This window comes from Salvelinus namaycush, chromosome 16 (assembly GCF_016432855.1).
Source record: "Salvelinus namaycush isolate Seneca chromosome 16, SaNama_1.0, whole genome shotgun sequence".
Classification (NCBI taxonomy): domain Eukaryota; kingdom Metazoa; phylum Chordata; class Actinopteri; order Salmoniformes; family Salmonidae; genus Salvelinus; species Salvelinus namaycush.
In genome coordinates this window covers 7,854,562-7,877,872 of record NC_052322.1, presented here as the reverse complement: position 1 = coordinate 7,877,872, position 23,311 = coordinate 7,854,562, and the positions used below count along the sequence as shown (strand labels likewise).

Sequence of the window (23,311 nt, the reverse complement as noted above, 5' to 3'; positions counted from 1 at the left end):
CATAGAAAAAAGCCCCCCAAAATGTAATCCAATGGACATCTTGCCATTCACCTTGTAGTGCCAAAGGTGACCAAATACGCACACATCTTTGGGCACCGCCAACGACCTGTGACCCTAATCTCATTTGATATTTTTTTTATTTTTAGACTTAGAATATTTCAACAAACGAGAAGAACACCAACATCAGCAGAAATATGGCCTACAGACCTGCAGCATAGCGAACAGAGGATGATGAGGACCTTTGGTGTTTTCATTTTTAATTGATGTTCAACAATACCTTTCTTAAAATCAATCACCCAACTAAATGGAATGCTGATGAGTGAAATTGGACTAGCACCATCTTGTGGACGAGTAGCCCAAGAGTAGGCCTACATTGCCAAGAGGACAGCGTGGAGCGTTGAACATTGTGGAGTGCCAATGCACATAGGCTCGTGGTGCATTTCAGCATCATGGAGAGCGCGTATCATTGCAAAATAGGACCTTTCATTGCATTCACTATCATGAGTCAGCTAGAATGATTCACATTGAATAAACTGTTGTAGTCTTTGAAGTTCACTGATTGATTCTTAAAATTGGCATTACAATCAAAACGTTTGAACATAAAGTTCCCATCAACTTAAATTACATGGATCACGAAAGGGCAAATCAAACTCAACATTGAACAGTTATTCACAGTTGATGCCATCTGATTTAATTTGCTGTGCACTATGCACCCAAAACCAAGTGCAACGCACCTGTCGACAGTCACTGGCCAAAGATGAGTATCTGGATAACATGAAAACAAATGAAAATATACTGTGTCCATAAAATGCATTTAGGTTCAGAACTTTTGTGAAACAGCAAAGTTGAAAAACATGGCAAATAGAAATCACAACTGGATGGTCTTCAGAGATAGATGGGAGGGGTTGAGGGGAGCTGAAGGATGGGACTAAAAATAAACAAAAGATAACTATTGTAAATTCTAAACTGGGTGGTTCGAGCACTGAATGCTGATTCGTTGACAGCCGTGGTATATCAAACCGTATACCACGGGTATGACAAAACATTTATTTTTACAGCTCAAATTACAATAAGGTACCTCGAGGGTTTGTGATATATGGCCAATATACGGCTAAGGACTGTGTCCAGGCACTCCGCGTTTTGTTGTGCTTAAGAACAGCCCTTAGATGTGGTATATTGGCCATATACCACTCCTCCTCGGGCCTTATTGCTTAAATATACTGCGTCCGTAAAATGTATATAGTATGCGTTTGATTTGCCCTTTCATGATCCATGTCATTGAAGTTAATGAGAAGACTGGTGAAATTCAGAACTCAACGCCTTCTCTGGTCAGAAGAAATGTTACACAAAGCTATTAAAAGTATTGATTTCATGATGAATTGAACAACTGGTTTAGAAATAAAAAGAAATGCCAAATACTTAAAGTTTTCCAGTAATGGCTAGATTAAAGAATTTATACAATTAATTTACAGAGTACACTGACAAGTTCAACAAAACCACCAGTTTGTTCACTTCTCATTTGTTCAAAAATATGAACTATATAATAAAATGCATTGTAATATTCAACAAAAAGTTATACAGTTATTAAATGTTGAAATGGAAAACCATTCTGATGTTGAAAGATGAGCACTGTAGAATTTACATTTTTAGCACAATGTAAAGAGATAATGTGAACATGGCACCCACACCCCAGTGAAAATGGACACCTGAGAAGAACTAAGAAAATGGCTTTTGAGCAGAGTCGGCATCTACTTGCATGGTTATAAAAATATACACTGTTTTGAATTCCAAACTCAATTCTGCTCAGACATTTTCACCTCTACACACACACACACACACACACACACACACACACACACACACACACACACACACACACACACACACACACACACACACACACACACACACACACACACACACACACACACACACACACACACACACACACACAGGTGCTTTGAGTAAAATGAGCAGTGCATGTAGTTATACATTTGAAGTAATCTTTACTGATATGGGTCCTTCATAGTTCAACACCACTAGACCTAGGCACTGGTTCCAGTACTTGCCCTCCAAACCAGTGAGGACAAACAGGGCCTCAAGTCCCTGACGAGTTTTTAACACTATAGGAGTACATCTCTCTAACTCTCCACCGTCTCCTTCGCCTCCTGCTCCTCAGTCTCTGGTGCCACACCCTCCTGCACATGAACTTCCACCCGTCTCCCCAACTCTGTGACCACTGCCGCCGTACTCTGCAGTGCGTTGTTACCCATAGGCACTGCCACCATGGTAGTGGTGCCCTGGGCCGTGCCCCCAGCCAGGCTCTGTAGCTGGGTGCTCAACGCGGCAGGCAGCGTGATCAGCTGGTAGCCTGGGCTGACCATCTTGACGAAGGCTGAGGTGGCGGGTGCGCCCTCCTGAACGGCGGCGGCCGTGGAGAGTACCGTCAAATTGGAGGCATCTGGCCCCAGCTCGCCCGTGGGGGAGGTCAGCACCGTGTAGGTCTGCTGGCTGGCACCGGCTCCCCCCACCGAGAGCACTTTGCACCCAGCAGGCAGGCCTGCCAGCTGGGTGAGGGGCAGGGTGATCTGGGTGGGGGCACTGGACATAACGGCAGGGCCCGAGACAGCGCGGGTGAGGCGTGGGCGTTTGGGCGTGGACGGCACGGCCACGGGAGTTAGGGTCATGAGGACGTTGTTGAGGTGTTGGGATTTGCTCTTTAACTCCTTGGCACGTTTCCTGTGCTCGTCACACTGCTGCTCCAGAGCTACGGAAAAAGACGGGCCAAACTTCATACACAACGCAAAACAGTAACATTTCACATTATTTGCAAAAGGAGCTGCTTCTAAGCCAGCTGCAACGAAAATAGTGACATCTAGGAAATCCTCATAACACAAAGGGCTCAAAGACAAAATAACGAAGAATGTTATTGTGAGAATTTAACTCACCGACAAGACTGCGTGAATACTGCTCCCTATGTCGGTCCATCTGGCTCTTGTGACTGGCTAGCACCTTCTTAACCAAGTCGAGCATGCCGAAGTTCTGCACTATATTGTTCAGCAGCACAGCATCTGAGAAGACATAGTCCAACACAGAGAGTAGGAACATGAAAAGACAGGATTGAAGTGAGAATGGCATTAGGACAGCAGAGAAACAGATCCCACATGACTATATTCAACGAATGGGGGAAACATTTCTGAACAAAGTCCTTGTTCAAGTTTAAATGTTGTTTTAGGACATGACATACAAGCAGAACCACCTTTGTTTATTTTGTGTTATTATAAGACCCTCCCAGGGGTTAAAACAAAAATCCCATGACTGAAACTTAAGGTCGATCGCAGATCAATTATCTGTGGGGCCAAGTTAACCCATCCTTTCACGTAAAAAAAAAAGTAATGACCATCAAATCATGCTTTAAGGGACTTGTTTGGGCTAGGGTCCTTTTCTCAGAATTTCCACCTGACTGAAGTGCCCAAAGTAAATGGCCTGTTACTCATTGTCGTTGGCGGTGCCCAAAGATGTGTGGCTGGCTTCCGGGTTAAGTGAGCACTGTGTAAAGAAGCAGTACGGCTTGGCAGAGCCATGTTTCGGATGACGCATGGCTCTCGACAAAATTGGAGAGAAAAAAGGGGTACCAAAAACGAAAAATACATATATAGAAACAAGGATAAATGGAAACGGGATGCACCTGAGCTCAATTTCAATTTGACTTATGTAAATAAAGTGTTTTTTATTTTTAATACATTTGCAAACATAAAAAACAACTGGTTTTCGTTTTATCATTATGAGGTATTGTATAGAAAAATAATCCATTTTAGAATAAGGCTGTAGCTTAAAATGTGGAAAAAGTCAAGGGGTCTGAATACTTTCCAAATGCACTGTATACACAAAAGTTTGTGGACACCCCTTCAAATGTGGCCTGTGGAATGTTGTCCCATTCTTCTTCAAATGGCTGTGCGAAGTTGCTGGATATTGGCGGGAACTGGAACACGCTGTCGTACACATCGATGCAGAGCATCCCAAACATACTCAATGAGTGACATGTCTGGTGAGTATGCAGGTCGTGGAACAACTGACATTTTCTGCTTCCCGGAATTGTGTACAGATCCTTGCGACATGTGGCCGTGCATTATCATGCTGAAACATGAGGTGATGGCGGGGGATGAATGGCATGACAATGAGCCTCAGGATCTCGTCACGTTATCAGAAAACGTCTCGCCCACACGACACCATCAACACTGTCATCTGCCCGCTACAGTTGAAACCAGGATTCATCTGGCGTGCCAGGGGCCATAGAAGGTGAGCATTTGCCTATTGAAGTCGGTTACGACACCAAACTGCAGTCAGTTCAAGACCCTGACAGTTTGTGCAGAAATTCTACAGTTGTGCAAACCCACAGTTTCATCAGCTGTCCGGGTGGCTGGTCTCAGATGATCCCGCCGAATGTGGAGGTCCTGGGCTGGTATGGTTACATGTGTTCTGAGGTTTTGAGGCTGGTTGGACTTACTGCTAAATTCTCTAAAACAATGTTGGAGGTGGCTTATGGTTGAGAAATGAACATTCCATTATCTGGCAACATCTCTGGTGGACATTCCTGTAGTCAGCGTGCAATTGGCATGCTCCCTCAAAACTTGAGACATCTGTGACATTGTGTTGACAAAACTGCACATTTTAGAGTGGCCTTTTATTTTCTCTAGCACAAGGTGCACCTGTGTAATGATCATGCTGTTTAAACAGCTTCTTGATATGCCACACCTGTCAGGTGGATCAATTATCTCGACAAAGGAGAAATGCTCACTAACAGGTTTTTCCCAAGATGGCGTAGCAGTCGGACGTGTGTTTTTGTCTTGTCCCGTCCTGTATATGTCGTTTTCTTCATATATATATTTTAAATCTCACTTTCCATCTACGGACTGAATATACTCTCCTGCAACCCGCCTCACCCAATTTGGTACGGATCTGCTATTTTTATACTTTAGAACCGGAACCCCCTTCAGAAGCTAGCCAGCTAACTAGCTAGTAGTCATTTAGCCACTGCTAGCGGTCCTCACCGTTAACTCGGACATCAGCCAGCCTCAACCCAGTCAATTCCTGACAGTCTGCACAGCGCGATATCAGCCCAGAGCACATCGGACTGCTTTTTCTCCACAACATTTCCGGATTCCTACCACCAGCTCTGAACCTTTACACCGGATCATCGCAGCTAGCTAGCTGCTATCCGAGTGACTACTCCTGGCTAACGTCTCTGTCCCGAAGCAAGCACCAGTTAGCCTGGAGCTAGCCTGGAGCTAGGCCCATCTCCCGGCTAGCCAAAGAGGTCCACCAGCCAATTCTTGGGCTACAATACTTATTTTGCCAATTGGCCTGGACCCTTTACTGCCGACACAGAGCCCCGCTGATCCATCACGACTGGTCTGCCGACGTAACCGTCCGAGGTGGTCTCAACAGGCTCTTCCATTGCGATGTCGCCGGATGCCCATCTGCTAACCCCGGCCCTCTAGCTGTCTGAATCGCCGTGTCTCCAGCTCGCCGAGCGTAACAGCAACTACGGAATTGGCTCCATGACTCATCTTGTGCTACTCATTGGACCCTATGATCACTCGGCTACACATGCCTCTCCCTAATGTCAATATGCCTTGTCTATTGCTGTTTTGGTTAGTGATTGTCTTATTTCACTGTAGAGCCCCAAGCCCTTCCCAATATGCCTTAGATAGCCCTTTTATTCCACCCCCCACACATGTGGTGACCTCACCTGGCTTAACTGGTGCCGCCAGAGATGCAACCTCTCTCGTCATCACTCAATGCCTAGGTTTACCTCCACTGTACTCACATCCTACCATACCCTTGTCTGTACATTATGCCTTGAATCTATTCTACCACACCCAGAAATCTGCTCCTCCAGAAGTTATTTTCAAGAGACGGTAGCAGCAACATTATGTACACAATAAGTACAAAATAAGTTATACAAAACGGAAAAAAAATACAAAAAATTGCACAATTGGTTGGGAGAATGTAAAACGTCAGCCATGTTCTTCGGCGCCATCTTATATTATCCACACACACACACACACACACACACACACACACACACACACACACACAGAGAGATCATTTAATTGAGAGAAGCCCCACTGACCGTTGACCTGCAGGGGAGGCTCGGTGATGCGCTCCTGCATTCCCTTTAGCACCTTTTGAATCTCCTTCTGGAAGTCCTCCACCACTTCCTCCAGCAACCCAGCCTCCTTCAGACCCCTCCAGAAGGTCACAGAATCCTCTGGAACAAAGCACACACACACACCAGAAAGTCGCTTCTAAACAACGTACTAAATACTCTGAAAGAGATATTCAGAGTTAGATAAAACACGGTTTATGCCGGATTGCCAGAGTTGTGACTTTCTAGTAAATCAGTGGTTTTCAAACCTCTCCCTGGGGACTCCCAGAAGTTTCACAATTTTGTTGTAGCCCTGAACGAGCTCACCTGATGTATCTATTCAAGGACTTGATGATACACTACATGACCAAAAGAATGTGGACACCTGCTGGTCGAACATCTTATTCCATAATCATGGGCATTAATATGGAGTTGGTCCCCCCCTTTGCTGTTATAAAAGCCTCCGCTCTTCCACTAGATGTTGGAACATTGCTGCGGTGGACTTCCTTCCATTCAGTCACAAGAGCATTAGTGAGGTTGGGCACTGATGTTGGGCAATTATGCCTGGCTCGCAGTCGGCGTTCTAATTCATCCCAAAGGTGTTCGATGTGGTTGAGGTCAGGGCTCTCAAGTTCTTCCAAACCGATCTCAACAAACCATTTCTGTATGGACCTCATTTTGTGCACAGGGACATTGTGTTGCTGAAAAAGGAAAGGGCCTTCCCCAAACTGTTGCCACAAAATTGGATGCATAGAATAATCTATATCACTATGTTGTAGCGTTAAGATTTCCCTTCACTGTAACTAAGGGGCCTAGCCTGAACCATGAAAAACAGCACCAGACCATTATTCCTCCTCCACCAAACGTTACAGTTAGCACTATAAAATTGGGGAAGGTAGTGTTCTCCAGGCATCCGCCAAACCCATATTCGTCCGTCGGACTGCCAGGGAACACGTTTCCACTGCTCCAGAGTCTAATGTCGGCGCGCTTTACACAACTCCAGCCGACGCTTGGCATTGCGCATGGTGATCTTTAGCTTGTGTGAGGCTGCTCGGCCATGGAAACCCATTTCATGAAGCTCCCGATGAACAGTTATTGTGACAGGAAGTTTGGAACTCGGTAGTGAGTGTTGCAACTGAGGACAGCACTCTGCGGCCCCGTTCTGTGAGCCTGTGTGGCCTACCATTTCGCGGCTGAGCTGTTGTTGCTCCTGGACGTTTCCACTTCACAATTACAAAACAATTGACCGGGCAGCTCTAGCAGGGCAGGAATTTGACGAACTGACTTGTTGGAAAGGTGGCATCCTATGACGGTGCCACGTTGAAAGTCACAGTTCTTCAGTAAGGCCATTCTCCTGCCAATGTTTATCTATGGAGATTGCATGGCTGTGTGCTCAATTTTATACACCCGTCAGCAACAACTGTGGCTGAACTAGCCAAATCCACTAATTTGAAGGGGTATCCAGATACTTCTGTGTGTGTGTGTGTGTGTGTGTGTATGTATATATATATATATATATATATATATATATATATATATATATATATGTGTGTGTGTGTGTGTGTGTGTGTGTAGGTTGACAAGTTGAATTACGTGGGCTAGCTGCGGAATAGTTCAAATACATGGAACGTCTGCGGGTGCCCAAAGAGCGATTTGAAAACCTCTACAGTAAAAAGAGATTGATTAAGAGAGTAAGTGTACATCATGATCACACTTATAACTGTCAGATCTAAGTGCACTGTCATGTGATTGGAAAAGCAGTGGGGCCATTACGCGATTGAGTGTCTTAAGTATTGAACGTTGAACGTCTAAAGTAATCTAGCCTAATTTCTAAGCAAAGTGGTCAGTTAAAACTCACCTCCTATGGCCGTGACCCATTCCGTGGTGTCGTCTGATGATACCTCTGTTGGAAACGTGGCCGGTGATCCGTTCACTAGAATGACATCATGGTAAGTTTTGAACACCTCAAATGTTACACAATTCTTTCCAAAGACTAGGATGTGAGTGGATCACGGTGTGCGTCTGTGTGTTTACCGTCAGATAAGGAAGGAGTGACAGGAACATATTCGGTGGACTGCTGGCTGCTGAGTGACACTCTGGTCCCCACCAGGTCAATCTTAGTACTGCGGCAGGTGTTGGAGCACACCTTGGAGTGCTGGTAGAAATCCAACTCGCCTGAGTCCATGATTTTCCTATGGGAAATTATATCATACACCATTAATCAGCTGCCAGACAGCATCAGAGAAAGTCTTATCTCCCAACAAAGTGCAGCGTCACGTTCATTAGGGGATGCAATGGAAAACGATTTAAAACATTTTGCAACCGAAAGCAAAAATAAGCATTTCTTATTCAGTCCAGGTAGACCCTTCCCTGTTTCAGCCCATTTGAAACATGTTTCTTTCATTTAGTAGCTATTGAACATGGCCCAGGCCTTACTAAACTAGTGCCATGGAAGCACCCTTCATTTATTTTATGTTACAGTGCCATCGTGTGGCCATCCATTTTGCAGACTGGCAGTGTAGAACTCTACTCAATTCTTTGCATGGAGAACCATACGGTTCACATTGTAAATTCTTTGTGCAAACCCAAGTGTGCATCCCTTCGAAGCCACTGACCTGATCATAGTGCCGTTCACACGAATGGCTCTCTTCCAGTCCTTCAATGTAGATTTCCCAGCCAGATAGACAAATTCCTTGGGACTGATGAGATGCTCATTGAACTGGAACAGAGAATGACCCTGATGATGTCGGTCTTATTCATGAGTGCACATCGTAGCAAAATGGTGTGTAAAAGAAAACAAGCGTTTCTTATTGGACAAGTTCAGCCTGTTTTTTTTCCTTTGTTTAGGGCCAAATGAACATGACCCGGTACCTCCATGGTTCCTTTCTTTGTGCGCATATCATGGGGATAATAAACCTCAAAATGATGATTTGATAGGACTGTGAAAGACGGAGTTGAACTTGGCTAAAATGGCTAAAAAGTGGGTTAAATCAGACATACTTGGACACATTTGACGTTGATGCCAGGGCAAACAAACTTCTTCCAGACCAGGGTGCCCTTCACGTCCCCACAAGTGATTGGGTACACCAAATCAGCTTCCACATCCATCTCCTCTGACAGCTTCACTGCTCAGACAGAGAGGCAGATTACAAGCCAGCATTTAATTAATTTGATCATTTAAGACATGCACACAGCCGCTTTACAAAAACGAAGTGATGGTTTAGGGAAGTAGAATGGCGCCAGAGGGGATGGCTGACGTTTTACAACTGTGCTATTTTGTTAGTTTTTTTGCAACTTATTTTGTACATCATTTTGCTGCTACCATCTCTTATGACCTAAAATAACTTCTGAATATCAGAACAGCGATTACTCCCCTTGAACTGGAAGAAACTTTTTCCATTGACGAGTCCGACATGAAGGATATACTGCTTTCTCGGGAACAGGCCCAAATCCCCATCCCCAAATCCCCATTGCATGGGGAAAAAAAGATGGAGAAAAAGTGGGCGGAGGTCGGGTTGCCTTCTGAGAATTCATAGGCGAGCGAGTAAACCCTCACTGCCATCCGTTCTATTGGCCAACATGCAATCATTGGAAAATAAAATCAATGACCTACGATCAAGATTATCCTAAAAACGGGACATAATATCTTGTGTTTCACAGAGTTGTGGCTGAACGATGACTGACAATATAGAGCTCGCAGGATTTTCCATGCACCGGCAAGACAGAGAAGCTACGTTTGGTAAGACGAGGGGTGGGGGTGTGTGTCTTTTTGTCAATCACAGCTGGTGTACGATGTCTAATATTAAAGAAGTCTTTAGGTATTGCTCACCTGAGGTAGAGTAACTTATGATAAGCTGTAGACCACACTATCTATATTATTCGTGGCTGTCTATTTACCACAGAAAAAAAACGATACTGGCACTAAGACAGCACTCAACCAACTGTATAAGGCCATAAGCAAACAAGAAAATGCACATCCAGAAGCGGCGCTCCTAGTGGCCGGGGACTTTAATGAAGGCAAACTTAAATCAGTTTTACCTCATTTCTACTACCAGCATGTCACATTTGCAACCAGAAACCTTTACTCCACACACAGAGATGCATACAAAGCTCTCCCCCGCCCTCCATTTGGCAAATCGGACCATAATTCTATCCTCCCGATTCTTGCCTACAAGCAAAAACTAAAACAGGAAGTACCAGTGACTCGCTCAATATGGAAGTGGTCAGATGACGTGGGTGCTAGGCTACAGGACTGTTTTGCTAGCACAGACTGGAATATGTTCCAGGATTCATCCAATGGCATTGAGGAGTATACCACCTCAGTCACCGGCTTCATCAATGGGTGCATCAACGACTTCGTCCCCACAGTGACTGTACGTACATATCCCAACCAGAAGCCATGGATTACAGGCAACATCCGCATCAAGATAAACGCTAGAGCTGCCGCTTTCAAGGAGCGGGAGACTAATCCGGATGCTTATAAGAAATCCCGCTATGTCCTTAGATAACCCATCAAACAAGCAAAGCGGCAATACAGTATTAAGATTGAGACCTACTACACCAGCTCTGGCGCTCGTCGGATGCGGCAGGGCTTCAAAACTATTATGGACTACAAAGGGAAACCCAGACGCTTCCCTGACCGATTCTTCAATACCTACAGACCACCATAGTTCCTTTGCCCAAGAAAACGAAGGCAACCTGCCTAAATGTTTACCGCCCCGTAGCACTCACGTCGGTAGCCGGTGCTTTGAAAGGCTGGTCATGCCTTACATCAACAGCATCCTCCCGGACACCGTAGACCCACTCCAACTCGCATACCGCCCCAACAGATGTCCCAATCTCAATCACACTCCACATTGCCCTTTCTCACCTGGACAAAAGGAACACCTATGTGAGAATGCTGGGGCGGCAGGTAGCCTAGTATTTAGAGCGTTGGACTAGTAACCGAAAAGTTGCAAGATCGAATCCCCGAGCTGACAAGGTAAACATCTGTCATTGAGACCACCTATAGGGAGGAGGTCAGAGACCAGGCAGTGAGTTAGAGGAATTTGTACAGCATAACTAGCTGTGCCCTTTGGTACAGGGGATATTATTTATTATGAATACCGCTAAACAGTCTGTCACAAACATCACAGAGTTATGTTTAGATTCATCATCAAGCGCATGGCAGTGACAATGTCCTGATCAGCATATAACTTTACCTTAGGCTCCTTCAGGCCATTATTAGGAAAACATTATTCCTTATAGTCCAAGGCCCTTACATGTTCTGTTTAGAGGCGAATTGGCTCTGGCAGCCAAAAACTACATGAATTGATTCGGTACGGTTCTAGAACAAAGCCATATGCTTTCATATCACATCAAAATGATTTCAAATGCGAAATATACACTTACTGTACACTGTTTTAACACAGTTGCAGCCGACAGTGGTTCAGTGACAACACGTTTGTGGTGTCAGTCTTCGGTTTACACACAGGTGTTCGGAGACACAGATAGCTAATTAGCACAGGTAGTCGACTGTCTTTCATTTGTTTTCCCGGAAACAAGCGCTGCAACATGGAACTATGGCAGTGTGGGAACCCTATAAAAAAGGTGTAGTAATAAAACCTTTTATTTATTGTTGCTGATATGAAGGATACGTTCCTTCGGTTTCCAAAACCGTACCGCAAGTGATGAGTGTTAATGTTTAGAGCAAGTGTCTGGGATCTTAAACCTCCCCGGCCAAGAGATACTATCGTCAATAGGCGCTAAAGGTAGTTTGCGTGAATGGGTTAACTTTACCTAGGACTGCCTCCTTTGTCACAGTGATGGTGGCGTCGGTTTCTGACTCCACGCTTCCATCTGGAAGTTCCTCCCTGAATGGCATAGAGAAACTCCAATAAGTCAATAAGCCATAGAGAAAGCTCAGTGAGTGTTAAATCAAAGACAATATGCAGCACCCCAGATGAGAGGGGACAGATACTATCAAGCGTACCACTACCAAAGACTAGACTATGCCCTAGTAGGGCATAGGCTATCAAGACTCGACTATGCCCGTCTTTGGTAGTGGTATGCTTGATTACAAACCTACTACCACCACTAGGGTTAACCTTTTGAATATATGTAACCTGATGAGGAAAAACTCAAATAGTCTTATGTAACATAAGGTATAGGCCAGTGGCGGCTGCTAATGGGAGGACGGCTCATAATGGCTGGAACAGAGCGAACGGAGTATCAAACACATAAAAAAATATATTTGATACAATTCCACTCATTCCATTCCAGACATTACCATGAGCCCGTCCTCCCCAAATAAGGTGCCACCAACATCCTGTGGTATAGGACTAAGGGGTATCACTGACTCAAAGTGACTGAGGTTTGTGTGTATGGTAAACACAATTAACTCACTCTGTTTTAGGCTTTAATACTTCCCTGATTGGTCTGAAGAAGCTGTCACGGGACTTTAATCTCAGTGTGTGTGTACCACCACTCACCCTGCCTGGGTCAGCTCTGTAGCCACCAGCACAGTCTTCACCACCTCTGCAGCCGAGCCCTCCCCTGCTCCATCCGGCGTGGTCACGACTACCACCTCCTCCACATTAACATTGACCTCAGATGATGCCATGGGGGGGGGGGGGGGGGGGGGGGGGGGTCTCACTGAGTGATACAGACACAGTTCTGTGCCAATGATGAAATTTGACATTCCAAAGCACATCTCCCTTCAATGTCTTTTAGGCTGGTTTAGCTTGCATGATATATGGGGTGGGCTATTATTGGTAATTGACAGAAGTGTACTGGGTCTCTTCACTATGGTTCCCACCAACTGGCCTTTCAGGGGTGATTGATCAGACTTTTGATTGGGCCGCCATTTGGCAATGTACGCTAGTTAGTAGGGACGTAACGATTCACCAATACGCATCGGTCCCTGGTTCAAATGTTTTAAGATATGAGTGCATCTGTCTGCAGTCTCCGAACAGATCTAAAATGTAGCATGCGTCAGTCAGAAAAATCACCAGTTCACAAAATAATGATCATATTAGGCATACTTTTAACCATCCAAAAATACCTAATCTTTTGTGCCATCTGATGCATTCTCTCCTTCAGCGTCGAACTGAGCATGTAACTGTGCTGACAGTCATTGATCAATAAGTCATTTTGCATTGCAAACAATCCCAGGCAATATCAGTAGCCTAGTCAAACTGTGCACTGTACGCTCCGCTGACCAACAAGAGGTAGGCCGTGCGTCCCCTGAACTCAATATGAGCGGCTGCAGTTGCTCACAAGTCTGATATATGAGTGAGACCGACTAACAAAATGTTTAAAAAAATAAAAATGGGGGCCCCAGTATTTGGCCATGATAACAAGCTTATATAGCTGGCAACTAAACAAACTTAGCAATAAATAAATTGTTGCTGACATGGGCTAATTGACTGACTGTCAGTGAATGACATGAGAGAAACTGCTAATGCACAACCCAATTTCAAATTTGCGTATTTTACTTTTCTAACTCGTAAGTTAAGACTCCGACTGAGTTCCTAAATAAATCAATCAAGTACAAGCGAGTGAAAACCCGCAGGCACTCGGCCCTCCGTGGAACGAGTTTGACACATGGTCTAAACCATTTGATTTTGAGACTGGATGAAATCGAAAGTTGTGCTACACACACACACACAAAAATATAAAAATGCAACATGCAACAATTTCAAAGATTTGACTGAGTTACAGTTCATATAAGGAAATCAGTTAATTGAAATAAATTCATTAGGCCCTAATCTACAGTTTTCACATGACTGGGAATACAGATACCTTAAAAACAATTTTTTTATTTATTTAAATATAAAAAAATGGGCCTCAGGAACTCGTCACGGTATATTTCTGTGCATTCAAAATTGCCATCAATAAAATACAATTGGTTGATTGTTCGTAGCTTATGACTTCCCATACCATAACCCAACCGCCACAATGGAGCACTCTGTTTACAACTTTGACATCAGCAAACTGCTCGCTCACACGACGCCATACACGTGATCTGCGGTTGTGAGGCCAGTTGGACATACTGCCAAATTCTCTAAAATGACATTGGAGGCAGCTTATAGCAGAGAAATGAACAGTCAATTCTGGCAACAGCTCTGGACCTTCCTGCAGTAAGCATGCCAATTGCACACTTGCACAAAACTTGAGACATCTGCAGCACTGTGTGACAAAATTGCACATTTTAGAGAGGCCTTTTGTCCCCAGCACAAGGTGCACCTGTGTAACGAGCATGCTGTTTAAATCAGCTCTCAGGTGAAGAAATGCTGAAAATTATTCAAACAATCAGAATGGAGAAAGACCCATTGAAATCACCTAGAATGTATGTCTTGCCACCCTAGAGTCACGCACTACCCAAAGCATAGTCAGAACTTGTAATATTCAAAAACATAAAATACCGTCAAATGGTTTAATTTATTTTAAATACTGTGATAGCCCTAGCCCACGACCCGATTTTGATATCTGAACATTCTCACGTCCCCAACCATTATTTAAGATCCAATATTGACTTTATTTGGGGCTATGGCAGTCAATTGAAAAACATTCTAACAGTATGTCTCTTAACTCACCATCGCATACTTTTAAAAGTGGGGCTATGACAGTCAATTGCAAATTAGTCTGACATAATGCATCATATCTCACCACTACTAATGAGACGGCTGTGCTTGATGCATGTCGCGTCGGAGATACTCAAAGTTAGGGGGCCTGGTTGACAGTGCGCAGCCCATCGCTGCTGTCACATCCAACCTGGATTGATATTTGGTTTTAATGCAGACGAGAGCACTGAGTGCTTTCAAGACAACTGGGAACTCTGAAAAATATGAGGTCAAATCATGACGTCTGATCTTCAGGTTGGAAAGTCAGAGCTCTAGAAAGAGGCCCGAGTTCCCGGGTTGGAATTACGAGTTGGATGACCATTCAAAACCTGTTTCCCACCCCAGTCGGAGCTCGATTTTCCCAGTTGAACGTGGCATTAATGATCAGAGGGAGACGGCAGGGTATTCCCTTTGTGGCAGGAACCAAAACTCCTCTGTAGTGACCCATGAATGCATTCGGTCACATGACAGCTCAATCAGCTGTTTGATTTCACTTACTGGCATGTCAACTGAGCCAGGATCACGGTCAAACAGAAATCATTATTTATTCTGAATCCACTAATTCAGTCACTCACCTGTAGAATGTTTTTGTATTTAACCTGCATGCCTGTTCAGTTTCCCAAATATGTACAGTACCAGCCAAAAGTTGACACACCTACTCATTTCAAAGGTTTCTTAATTTTTTACTATTTTCTACATTGTACATTCTATTTGACCAAGAAGGAGAGTAATGAGTACTGCATCAGATGATCTGGCCTACACAATCACCAGATCTCAACCCAATTGAGATGGTTTGAGCTGGAGTTGGACCACAGAGTGAAGGAAAAACAGCCAAGTGTTCAGCATGTGGGAACTCCTTCAAGACTGTTGGAAAAGCATTCCACTATCATTGTTGAAAAACAAACGATAGTGGGACTAAGCGCAAACCAGATGGGATGGCATATTGCTGCAGAATGCTGTGGTAGCCATGCTGGTTGTGCCTTGAATTCGAAATAAATCAATGACAGTGTCACCAGCAAAGTACCCCCACACCATCACACCACCTCCTCCATGCTTCACGGTGGCAACCACACATGCAGAGATCATCCGTTCACCTACTCTGCATCTCTCAAAGAGACAGCTTTTGGAAGAAAAAATACATCTCAAGTTTGGACTCAGACCAAAAGGACACATTTCCACCGGTCTAATGTCCATTGCGCGTGTTTCTTGGCCCAAGCAAGTATCTTCTTCTTATTGGTGTCCTTTAGTAGTGGTTTCTTGCAGCAATTAAACCATGAAGGCCTGATTCACGCAGTCTCCTCTGAACAGTTGATGTTGAGATGTCTGTTACTTGAACTCAGATTGCATTCCAAATAAATTCTTCAAAGGTGCAGTTAATGGCCAATTCCTGAGGCTGGTAAACAGTTATCATAGAGCTTGATGGTTTTTGCGACTGCACTTGTAGAAACTTTCAAAGTTCTTGGAAATTTCCGGATTGACTGACCTTCATGTCTTAAAGTAATGATGGACTGTTGTTTCTCTTTGCTTATGTGAGCTGTTATTGCCCTAATATGGACTTTGTCTTTTACCAAATAGGTCAATCTTCTGTATACCACCCCTACCTTGTCACAACACAACTGATTGGCTCAAAACGCATTAAGGACAGAAATTCACAAGGCACACCTGTTAATTGAAATGCATTCCAGGTGACTACCTCATGAAGCTGGTTGAGAGAATACCAAGAGTGTGCAAAGCAGTCAAGGCAAAGGGTGGCTACTTTGAAGAATCTCAAATATAAAAATACATTTTAATTTGTTTAACACTTTTTTGGTTACTACATGATTCCATATGTTATTTCATAGTTGATGTCTTCACTATTATTCTACAATGTAGAAAATAGTCAAAATAAAGAAAAACCCTTGAATAAGTAGGTGTCCAAACTTGACTGGTATATATATAGAAATATCACATTTACATAAGTATTCAGACCATTTACTCAGTACGTTGTTGAAGTACATTTGGCAGTGATTACTGCCTTGAGTCTTCTTGGGTATGATGCAACACGCTTGGCACACCCATATTTCAGGAGTTTCTCCCATTCCTCTCAAGCTCTGTCAGGTTGGATAGGGAGCGTCGCTGCACAGCTATTTTCAGGTCTCTCCATGTTCGATCGGGTTCAAGTCCGGGCTCTGGCTGGGCCCCTCAAGGACATTCAGGAACTTGTCCTAAAGCCACTCCTACGTTGTCTTGGCTGTGTGCTTAAGGTTGCTGTCCTGTTGCAAGGTGAAGCTTTGCCCCAGTCTGAGGTCCGGAGCACGTTTTCATCAAGGATCTCTGGGTACATTGCTACGTTCATCTTTCCCTTGATCCTGACTAGTCTCATGGTCCCTGCCACTGAACAACATCCCCACAGCATGCTGCTGCCATCACCATGCTTCACTGAAGTAACGGTGCCAGGTTTCCTCCAGACTTGACATTCAGGCCGTAGAGTTCAATCTTGGTTTCATCAGACCAGAGAATCTTGTTTCTCATGGTCTGAGTCCTTTAGGAGCCTTTTTGCAAACTCCAAGTGGGCTGTCATGTGCCTTTTACTGAAGAGTGGCTTCAGTCTGGCCACTACCATAAAGGCCTGATTGGTGGTGTGCTTCAAAGATAGTTGTCCTTCTGGAAGGTTCTCCCATCGCCACAGAGGAACTCTGGAGCGCTGTCAGTGACCATCGGGTTCTTGGTCACCTCCCTGAGCAAGGCCGTTCTCCCCCGATTTCTCAGTTTGGCCAGGCAGCCAGCTCTAGGAAGAGTCTTGGTGGTTCCAAACTTCTGATGGAGGCCACTGTGTTCTTGAGGACCTTCAATGTTGCAGACATTTTTTGGTACCCTTCCCCAGATCTGTGCCTCGACACAATTCTGTCTCGGAGCTCTATGGGCAACTCCTTCAACCTCAAGGCTTGGTTTTTGCTCTGACATGCACTGTCAACTGTGGGACCTTATGTAGACAGGTGTGACTTTCCAAATCATGTCCAATCAATTGAATTTACCACAGGTGGACTCCAAACAGGTTGTAGAAACATCTCAAGGATCATCAATGGAAACCAGATGCACGTGAGCTCAGGGTCTGAATACTTCTGTAAATAAGGTATTCGTTTTTTATCTTTAATACATTTGCAAAAATGTCCTAAATAACTTTTATTATGGGGTAGTGTGTGTAGATTGATAAAGCCATTTTATTTAAATCTATTTTAGAATAACATTCTGACCAGACTGCACGCCAGACGTCTGCCATCATGCGCATGTTGATTTTGTCCCCCCCACACCAGACGCGATCAGGACAAGCAGTTTGAAATATCAAAACAAACTCTGAACCAACTATTAACATTTTGGGACAGGTCAAAAAGCATTAAACATTTATGGCAATTTAGATAGCTAGCTTGCTGTTGCTAGCTAAGTTGTCCTGGGATATAAATATTGGGTTGTTATTTTACCTGAAATGCACAAGGTCCTCTACTCCGACATTTAATCCACAGATAAAAGGGTAAAAGTTTTTTCTAGTAATCTCTCCTCCTTCTTCTGACTTTATTTGGCAGTTGGCAACCAACCTTAAGGTGCATTACCACCACCAACTGGAGTGTGGACCTCAGTTCATCTTTCATTCACCCACGTGGGTATATGCTTCTAAAAACCAATGAGGAGATGGTATATGCTCCTAAAAACCCACGTGTCAATGAGGAGATGGGAGAGGCAGGACTTGCCAAGTTCTATTTTAGCACCTGGCTATGCAGACGCTCGCACGCAGTGTGGGTGCAATTATTGCACGACACGTTTGTGTACATTTATTTTACTATGCTCGCACACTCGACGTGTGCAGTCTGGTCAGCATGTACGGCTGTAACGTAAAAAAAAGGGAAGGGGTGTGAATACTATCGGAATGCACTGTAGACACACACAAGTATGTGGACACCGCTTCAGATTAGCGGATTTGGCTATTTCAGCCACACCCATTGCTGACAGGTGTAAAAAAAATCATTTTTAAAAACCCACACAGCCATGCAATCTCCATAGACAAGCATTGGCAGTAGAATGGCCCGTACTGAAGAGCTCAGTGACTATCAATGTGACACTGTCATAGGATGCCACTTAACACTACAGCATACAATGACATTCTAGACGATTCTGTGCTTCCAACTTTTTGGGGAAGGCCCTTTCCTGTTTCAGCAAGACAATGCTCTCGTGGACATAGCAAGGTCCATAGAGAAATGGTTGGTCGAGATCGGTGTGGAAGAACTTGACTGGATTGCACAGAGCCCTGACCTCAACCACAACGCATCACCGGGGGCAAACTACCTGCCCTCCATGACACCTACAGCACCAAACGTCACAGGAAGGCCAAAAAGATAATCAAGGATAACAACCACCCGAGCCACTGCCTGTTCACACCGCTACCATCCAGAAGGCAAGGTGCATCAAAGCTGGGACCGAGAGACTGAAAAACTGCTTCTATCTCAAGGCCATCAGACTGCTAAACAGCAATCACTAATCAGAGGCTGCTGCCTACATTGAGACCCAATCATTGGCCACTTTAATAAATGGCTCACTAGTCACTTGAAACAATGACACTTTAAATAATGTTTACATATCTTACATTACTCATATCATATGTATATACTGTATTTTATACAGCCATCGCTCATCCATATATGTACATATTCTCATTCACCCCTTAATATTTGTGTGTATAAGGTAGTTGTTGGGGAATTGTTAGATTACTTGTTAGATATTACTGCACTGTCGGAACTAGAAGCACAAGCATTTCGATACACTCGCATTATCATCTGCTAACAATGTGTATGTGACCAATAACATTTGATGAAACACCTTTGGGATGAATTGGAACGTCGACTGCGAGCCAGGCCTAATCAACCAACATCATTAGACTCCACTCTACTGTGAAGGCTTTCCACTAGTTAGGGATGAATATTATGTAGAGGGCCTGACTAACAAGCTAAGGCATTTGGAATCAACGCTATTGAACTAGATGTTACGTATAACGTTAGCTCTTCTCATTGCAGTTTTTGTGCTGTAGCTACAACATTATTCATGGTATAAGAAGCTAGTTGGGTGGCTAAGTTTAGCATGTCAAGCCAGGCCCAAACAAGGCAGAGATACTTGTTGTGCTATGACGCACTAGTTGGATAGTTCACTAAGTTAGCAGAACCATACACTGACATTTCATTTTAAACTGAGCTTCACTGTTAACGCACAGCGAGCCAACGCCAGCCATCTACGCCGTGGGGATGAAATAACGTAGCACGTTACGACGGCCCGACCGAAGCGTCCAGTGTTTACGTTATGCTGCGTCATGAAGAGCAGTTGCTTGCTAACAACAGGGGCACATATATGCCTGCTTTATAGTACTGTAAAACTTTCTCGTCTTACCTTTTTCAGAAATGGCTGCTGTTGTAGTGGTCAAGAATAACGCTAACGTTTCTCAAAGTTCACGAGCGTAGGTTATGCGCGGTCACTGGATGGTTACGTCACAAATAGAGCAAGATGTTTCACCGGATGTATAAAGCTGAAGCATCCGGTTGACGGTTCCACTCACCACCAAATATGGTAAGGAGAGGAATCCCAGTGGCCGGCAGTGGGAGAAGATGGAGCGAGATTGAACTGGGCTGACATTCTGCTGATTTTCTCATCGAAGAAAAGTCCGATCTGAATAAATGTGTCTGTTCCCAAATCTAAAAGATGTTACGAACAGAGTGCAATATGTTCTGTATACGTGACCCTTTGCCAAAGTAAAAAAAATCGCGTTGTTTACAAGAGGTGGAAGAGCGAATTGAGTTATTGCACACGTGCCCTTCACCGTAGTGATGGGCATTCCGGATTTTTTCTGTGAGCCGGCTCATTTGCCTCAGCTCTCCAAAAAGAGCCGGCTCTTTTGGCTCCCAAACGGCTCTTTAAAAAAAAAAGTTTTGTATTTTTTCAAGTCAAACAGTTTGCGATAGTTTGACTATGATTGGTGTTAAAACAATTATAATTAAATGAAATCATACTCTACCTTAACCACAATGTATTTAAATATGCATTGGTTTGTTATGAAAAATAAATGCTATTAAGCATTTGCATTTAAAGTATAACTTTTTAATGTATAGAAACAAAGTGCATATAAATCTAACCATTCAAAACGAATACAATCTGAACAGCATAATTGATTATTGCACCATATCAAAGAAAAATAAATAACAATTTGCAAAATTGCAGCATCGCACAAATTGAAATAAATGTAAAAAAGAAGGATGCTATTACACTTTATTTATTTTATTTCACCTTTATTTAACCAGGTAGGCTAGTTGAGAACAAGTTCTCATTTATAACTGCGACCTGGCCAAGATAGAGCAAAGCAGTGCGACACAAACAACAGAGTTACACATGGGCTAAACAAATGTACAGTCAATAACACAATAGAAAAGTCTATATACAGTGTGTGCAAATGTAGTAAGATTAGGGAGGCAAGGCAATAAATAGGCCATAGTGGCAAAATAATTACAATTTAGCAATTAAACACTCGAGCAATAGATGTGCAGAAGATGAATGTGCAAGTAGAGATACTGGGGTGCAAAGGAGCAAAAAAATAAGTAACAATATGGGGATGAGGTAGTTGGATGGGCCATTTACAGATGGGCTATGTATAGGTGCAATGATCGGTAAGTTGCTCTGACAGCTGATGCTTAAAGTTATTGAGGGAGATATGTCTCCATCTTCAGTGATTTTTGCAATTCGTTCCAGTGATTTTTGCAATTCGTTCCAGTGATTTTTGCAATTCGTTCCAGTCATCATCAATACACAATACACATCAATACACAATATTCCTCGTTTGGGAAGAAACAAGCCTGAAACCTTGAACAAAGACTGTTGACATCTAGTGAAAGCCATAGGAATTGCAATCTGGGAGCTGGAATTGCATATTCCCAATAGCTTTCCACTGTAAGAGCATGGGATCTCAAAAAAATACAATTTCTGGTTGGTTTGTCTTTGGATTGTCTCCTACCATGTCAATTGTGTTATAGTCTCATACATTATTTGAACATTTCTACAAACTTCAAAGTGTTTTCTATCCAATGGTACCAATTATATGAATATCCTGGCTTCTGGGCCTGAGTAACAGGCAGTTTACTTTGGGCACGTCAGTCAGACAGGAAGTGGAGAAAATAGACCCTAGCCTGAAGAAGTTTTTTAAATGGAAGACATTTGGAACCACCTAGACTCTTCCTAGAGCAGGCCGCCTGGCCAAACTGAGAAATCGGGGGAGAAGGGCCTTGGTCAGGGAGGTGACCAACAACCCGATGGTCACTTTGATTGAGCACCAAAGTTTCTCTGTGGAGATGGAAGAACCTTCCAGAAGGACAACCATCTCTGCAGCACTCCACCAATCCAGCCTTTATGGTGAAGTAGCCAGACGGAAGCCATTCCTCAGTAAAAGGCACATGACAGCCCGCTTGGAGTTTGCCAAAAGGCACCTAATGGACTCTCAGACCATGAGAAACAAGATTCTCTGGTCTGATGAAACCAAGATTGAACTCTACGGCCTGAATGCCAAGCGTCATGTCTGGGATGTTTTTCAGTGGCAGGGACTGGGAGACTAGTCAGGATCGAGGGAAAGATGAACGGAGCAAAGTACAGAGAGATCCTTGATGAAAACCTGCTCCAGAGCATTCAGGACCTCAGACTGGGGGCGAAGGTTCACCTTCCAACAGGACAACGACCCTTAGCACAGAGCCAAGACAAGGCAGGAGTGGCTTCCGGATAAGTCTCTGAATGTCCTTGAGTGGTCCAGCCAGAACCTGATCGAACATCCCTGGAGAGACCTGGAAATAGCTGTGCAGCAACGCTTCCCATACAACCTCACAGAGCTTGATAGGATATGCAGAGAAGAATGGGAGAAACTCCCCAAATACAGGTGTGCCAAGCTTGTAGCATCATACCCCTTAAGGCTGTAATCGCTACCAAAGGTGCATCAACAAAGTAATGAGTAAAGGGTCTGAATACTTATGTAAATGTGATATTTCCATTTTTGCAAAAAAAACTGTTTTTGTCATTATGGGGTATTCTGTGAAGATTGATGAGGGGGGGAATCTTTTTAATCCTTTTTAGAATAAGGCTGTAACATAACAAAATGTGGATAAACTCTTGAACGGTAGTGTATGTCCCAGAGACATCCAACTGTCCCATAGATCTGGTTTTAATGCTCATTCTAGAATGCCCTTCTAGCCAATTAGAAAGAGTCTTCAACAATGCTGAGGTATAAATCCATCATATAATGCTGCTATATAGCAAGGTGCGGATTATGTCTATGGTGTATGGTGCTGTCTATGGTGCTGGATCTGTATGATGGAGAAAAAGGGTTTTGATTCTATGGTGCATTGTATGGTACTGTTCATGGTGCAGAATCTGCCTTGTGTACTTCCCTCTGGCCCTGAATTTGGATCTGTCTGATACTGATCCGTTGTGCTTATGACTCCTGATTTGGTCTATTTAACTAATTCCCTCTGTCAGTAAAGCTGTCCATGGCCCTGATTCGAAAAGT

The 23,311-nt window shown here is 43.8% G+C and overlaps 1 protein-coding gene across 2 annotated transcripts; it reads right to left on the bottom strand.

The window, feature by feature from the left end:
• Positions 1-961: 961 nt before the first annotated feature.
• Positions 962-20,257, bottom strand: LOC120060940 (glucocorticoid modulatory element-binding protein 2-like). Of its 2 annotated transcripts, XM_039010383.1 has the most exons (9): positions 12,622-13,840; positions 11,930-12,003; positions 9,152-9,276; positions 8,767-8,870; positions 8,186-8,343; positions 8,010-8,084; positions 6,137-6,274; positions 2,949-3,071; positions 962-2,767 (listed from the first exon to the last, which is right to left on the bottom strand). In XM_039010383.1, exons 1-9 carry the CDS (start codon positions 12,840-12,842, stop codon positions 2,142-2,144), a joined length of 1,644 nt encoding a protein of 547 aa, XP_038866311.1. In that variant the 5' UTR covers positions 12,843-13,840; the 3' UTR covers positions 962-2,141. The 2 variants fall into 2 exon arrangements, with proteins under 2 accessions (XP_038866311.1, XP_038866312.1); XM_039010384.1 differs by lacking the exons at positions 11,930-12,003; positions 12,622-13,840 and adding an exon at positions 20,164-20,257.
• Positions 20,258-23,311: the final 3,054 nt, after the last annotated feature.

Bases quoted from the DNA above. Each gene is read 5' to 3' on its own strand.
- LOC120060940 (XM_039010383.1), bottom strand. From the start codon at position 12,842: ATGTGCTTTGGAATGTCAAATTTCATCATTGGCACAGAACTGTGTCTG. The intron at 8,085-8,185 runs GTAAACACACAG...ATGTCATTCTAG, and splicing joins CACTCCTTCCTTATCTGACG to TGAACGGATCACCGGCCACG. The intron at 3,072-6,136 runs GTCAGTGGGGCT...ATGTCTTCTCAG, and splicing joins GCCTCCCCTGCAGGTCAACG to ATGCTGTGCTGCTGAACAAT.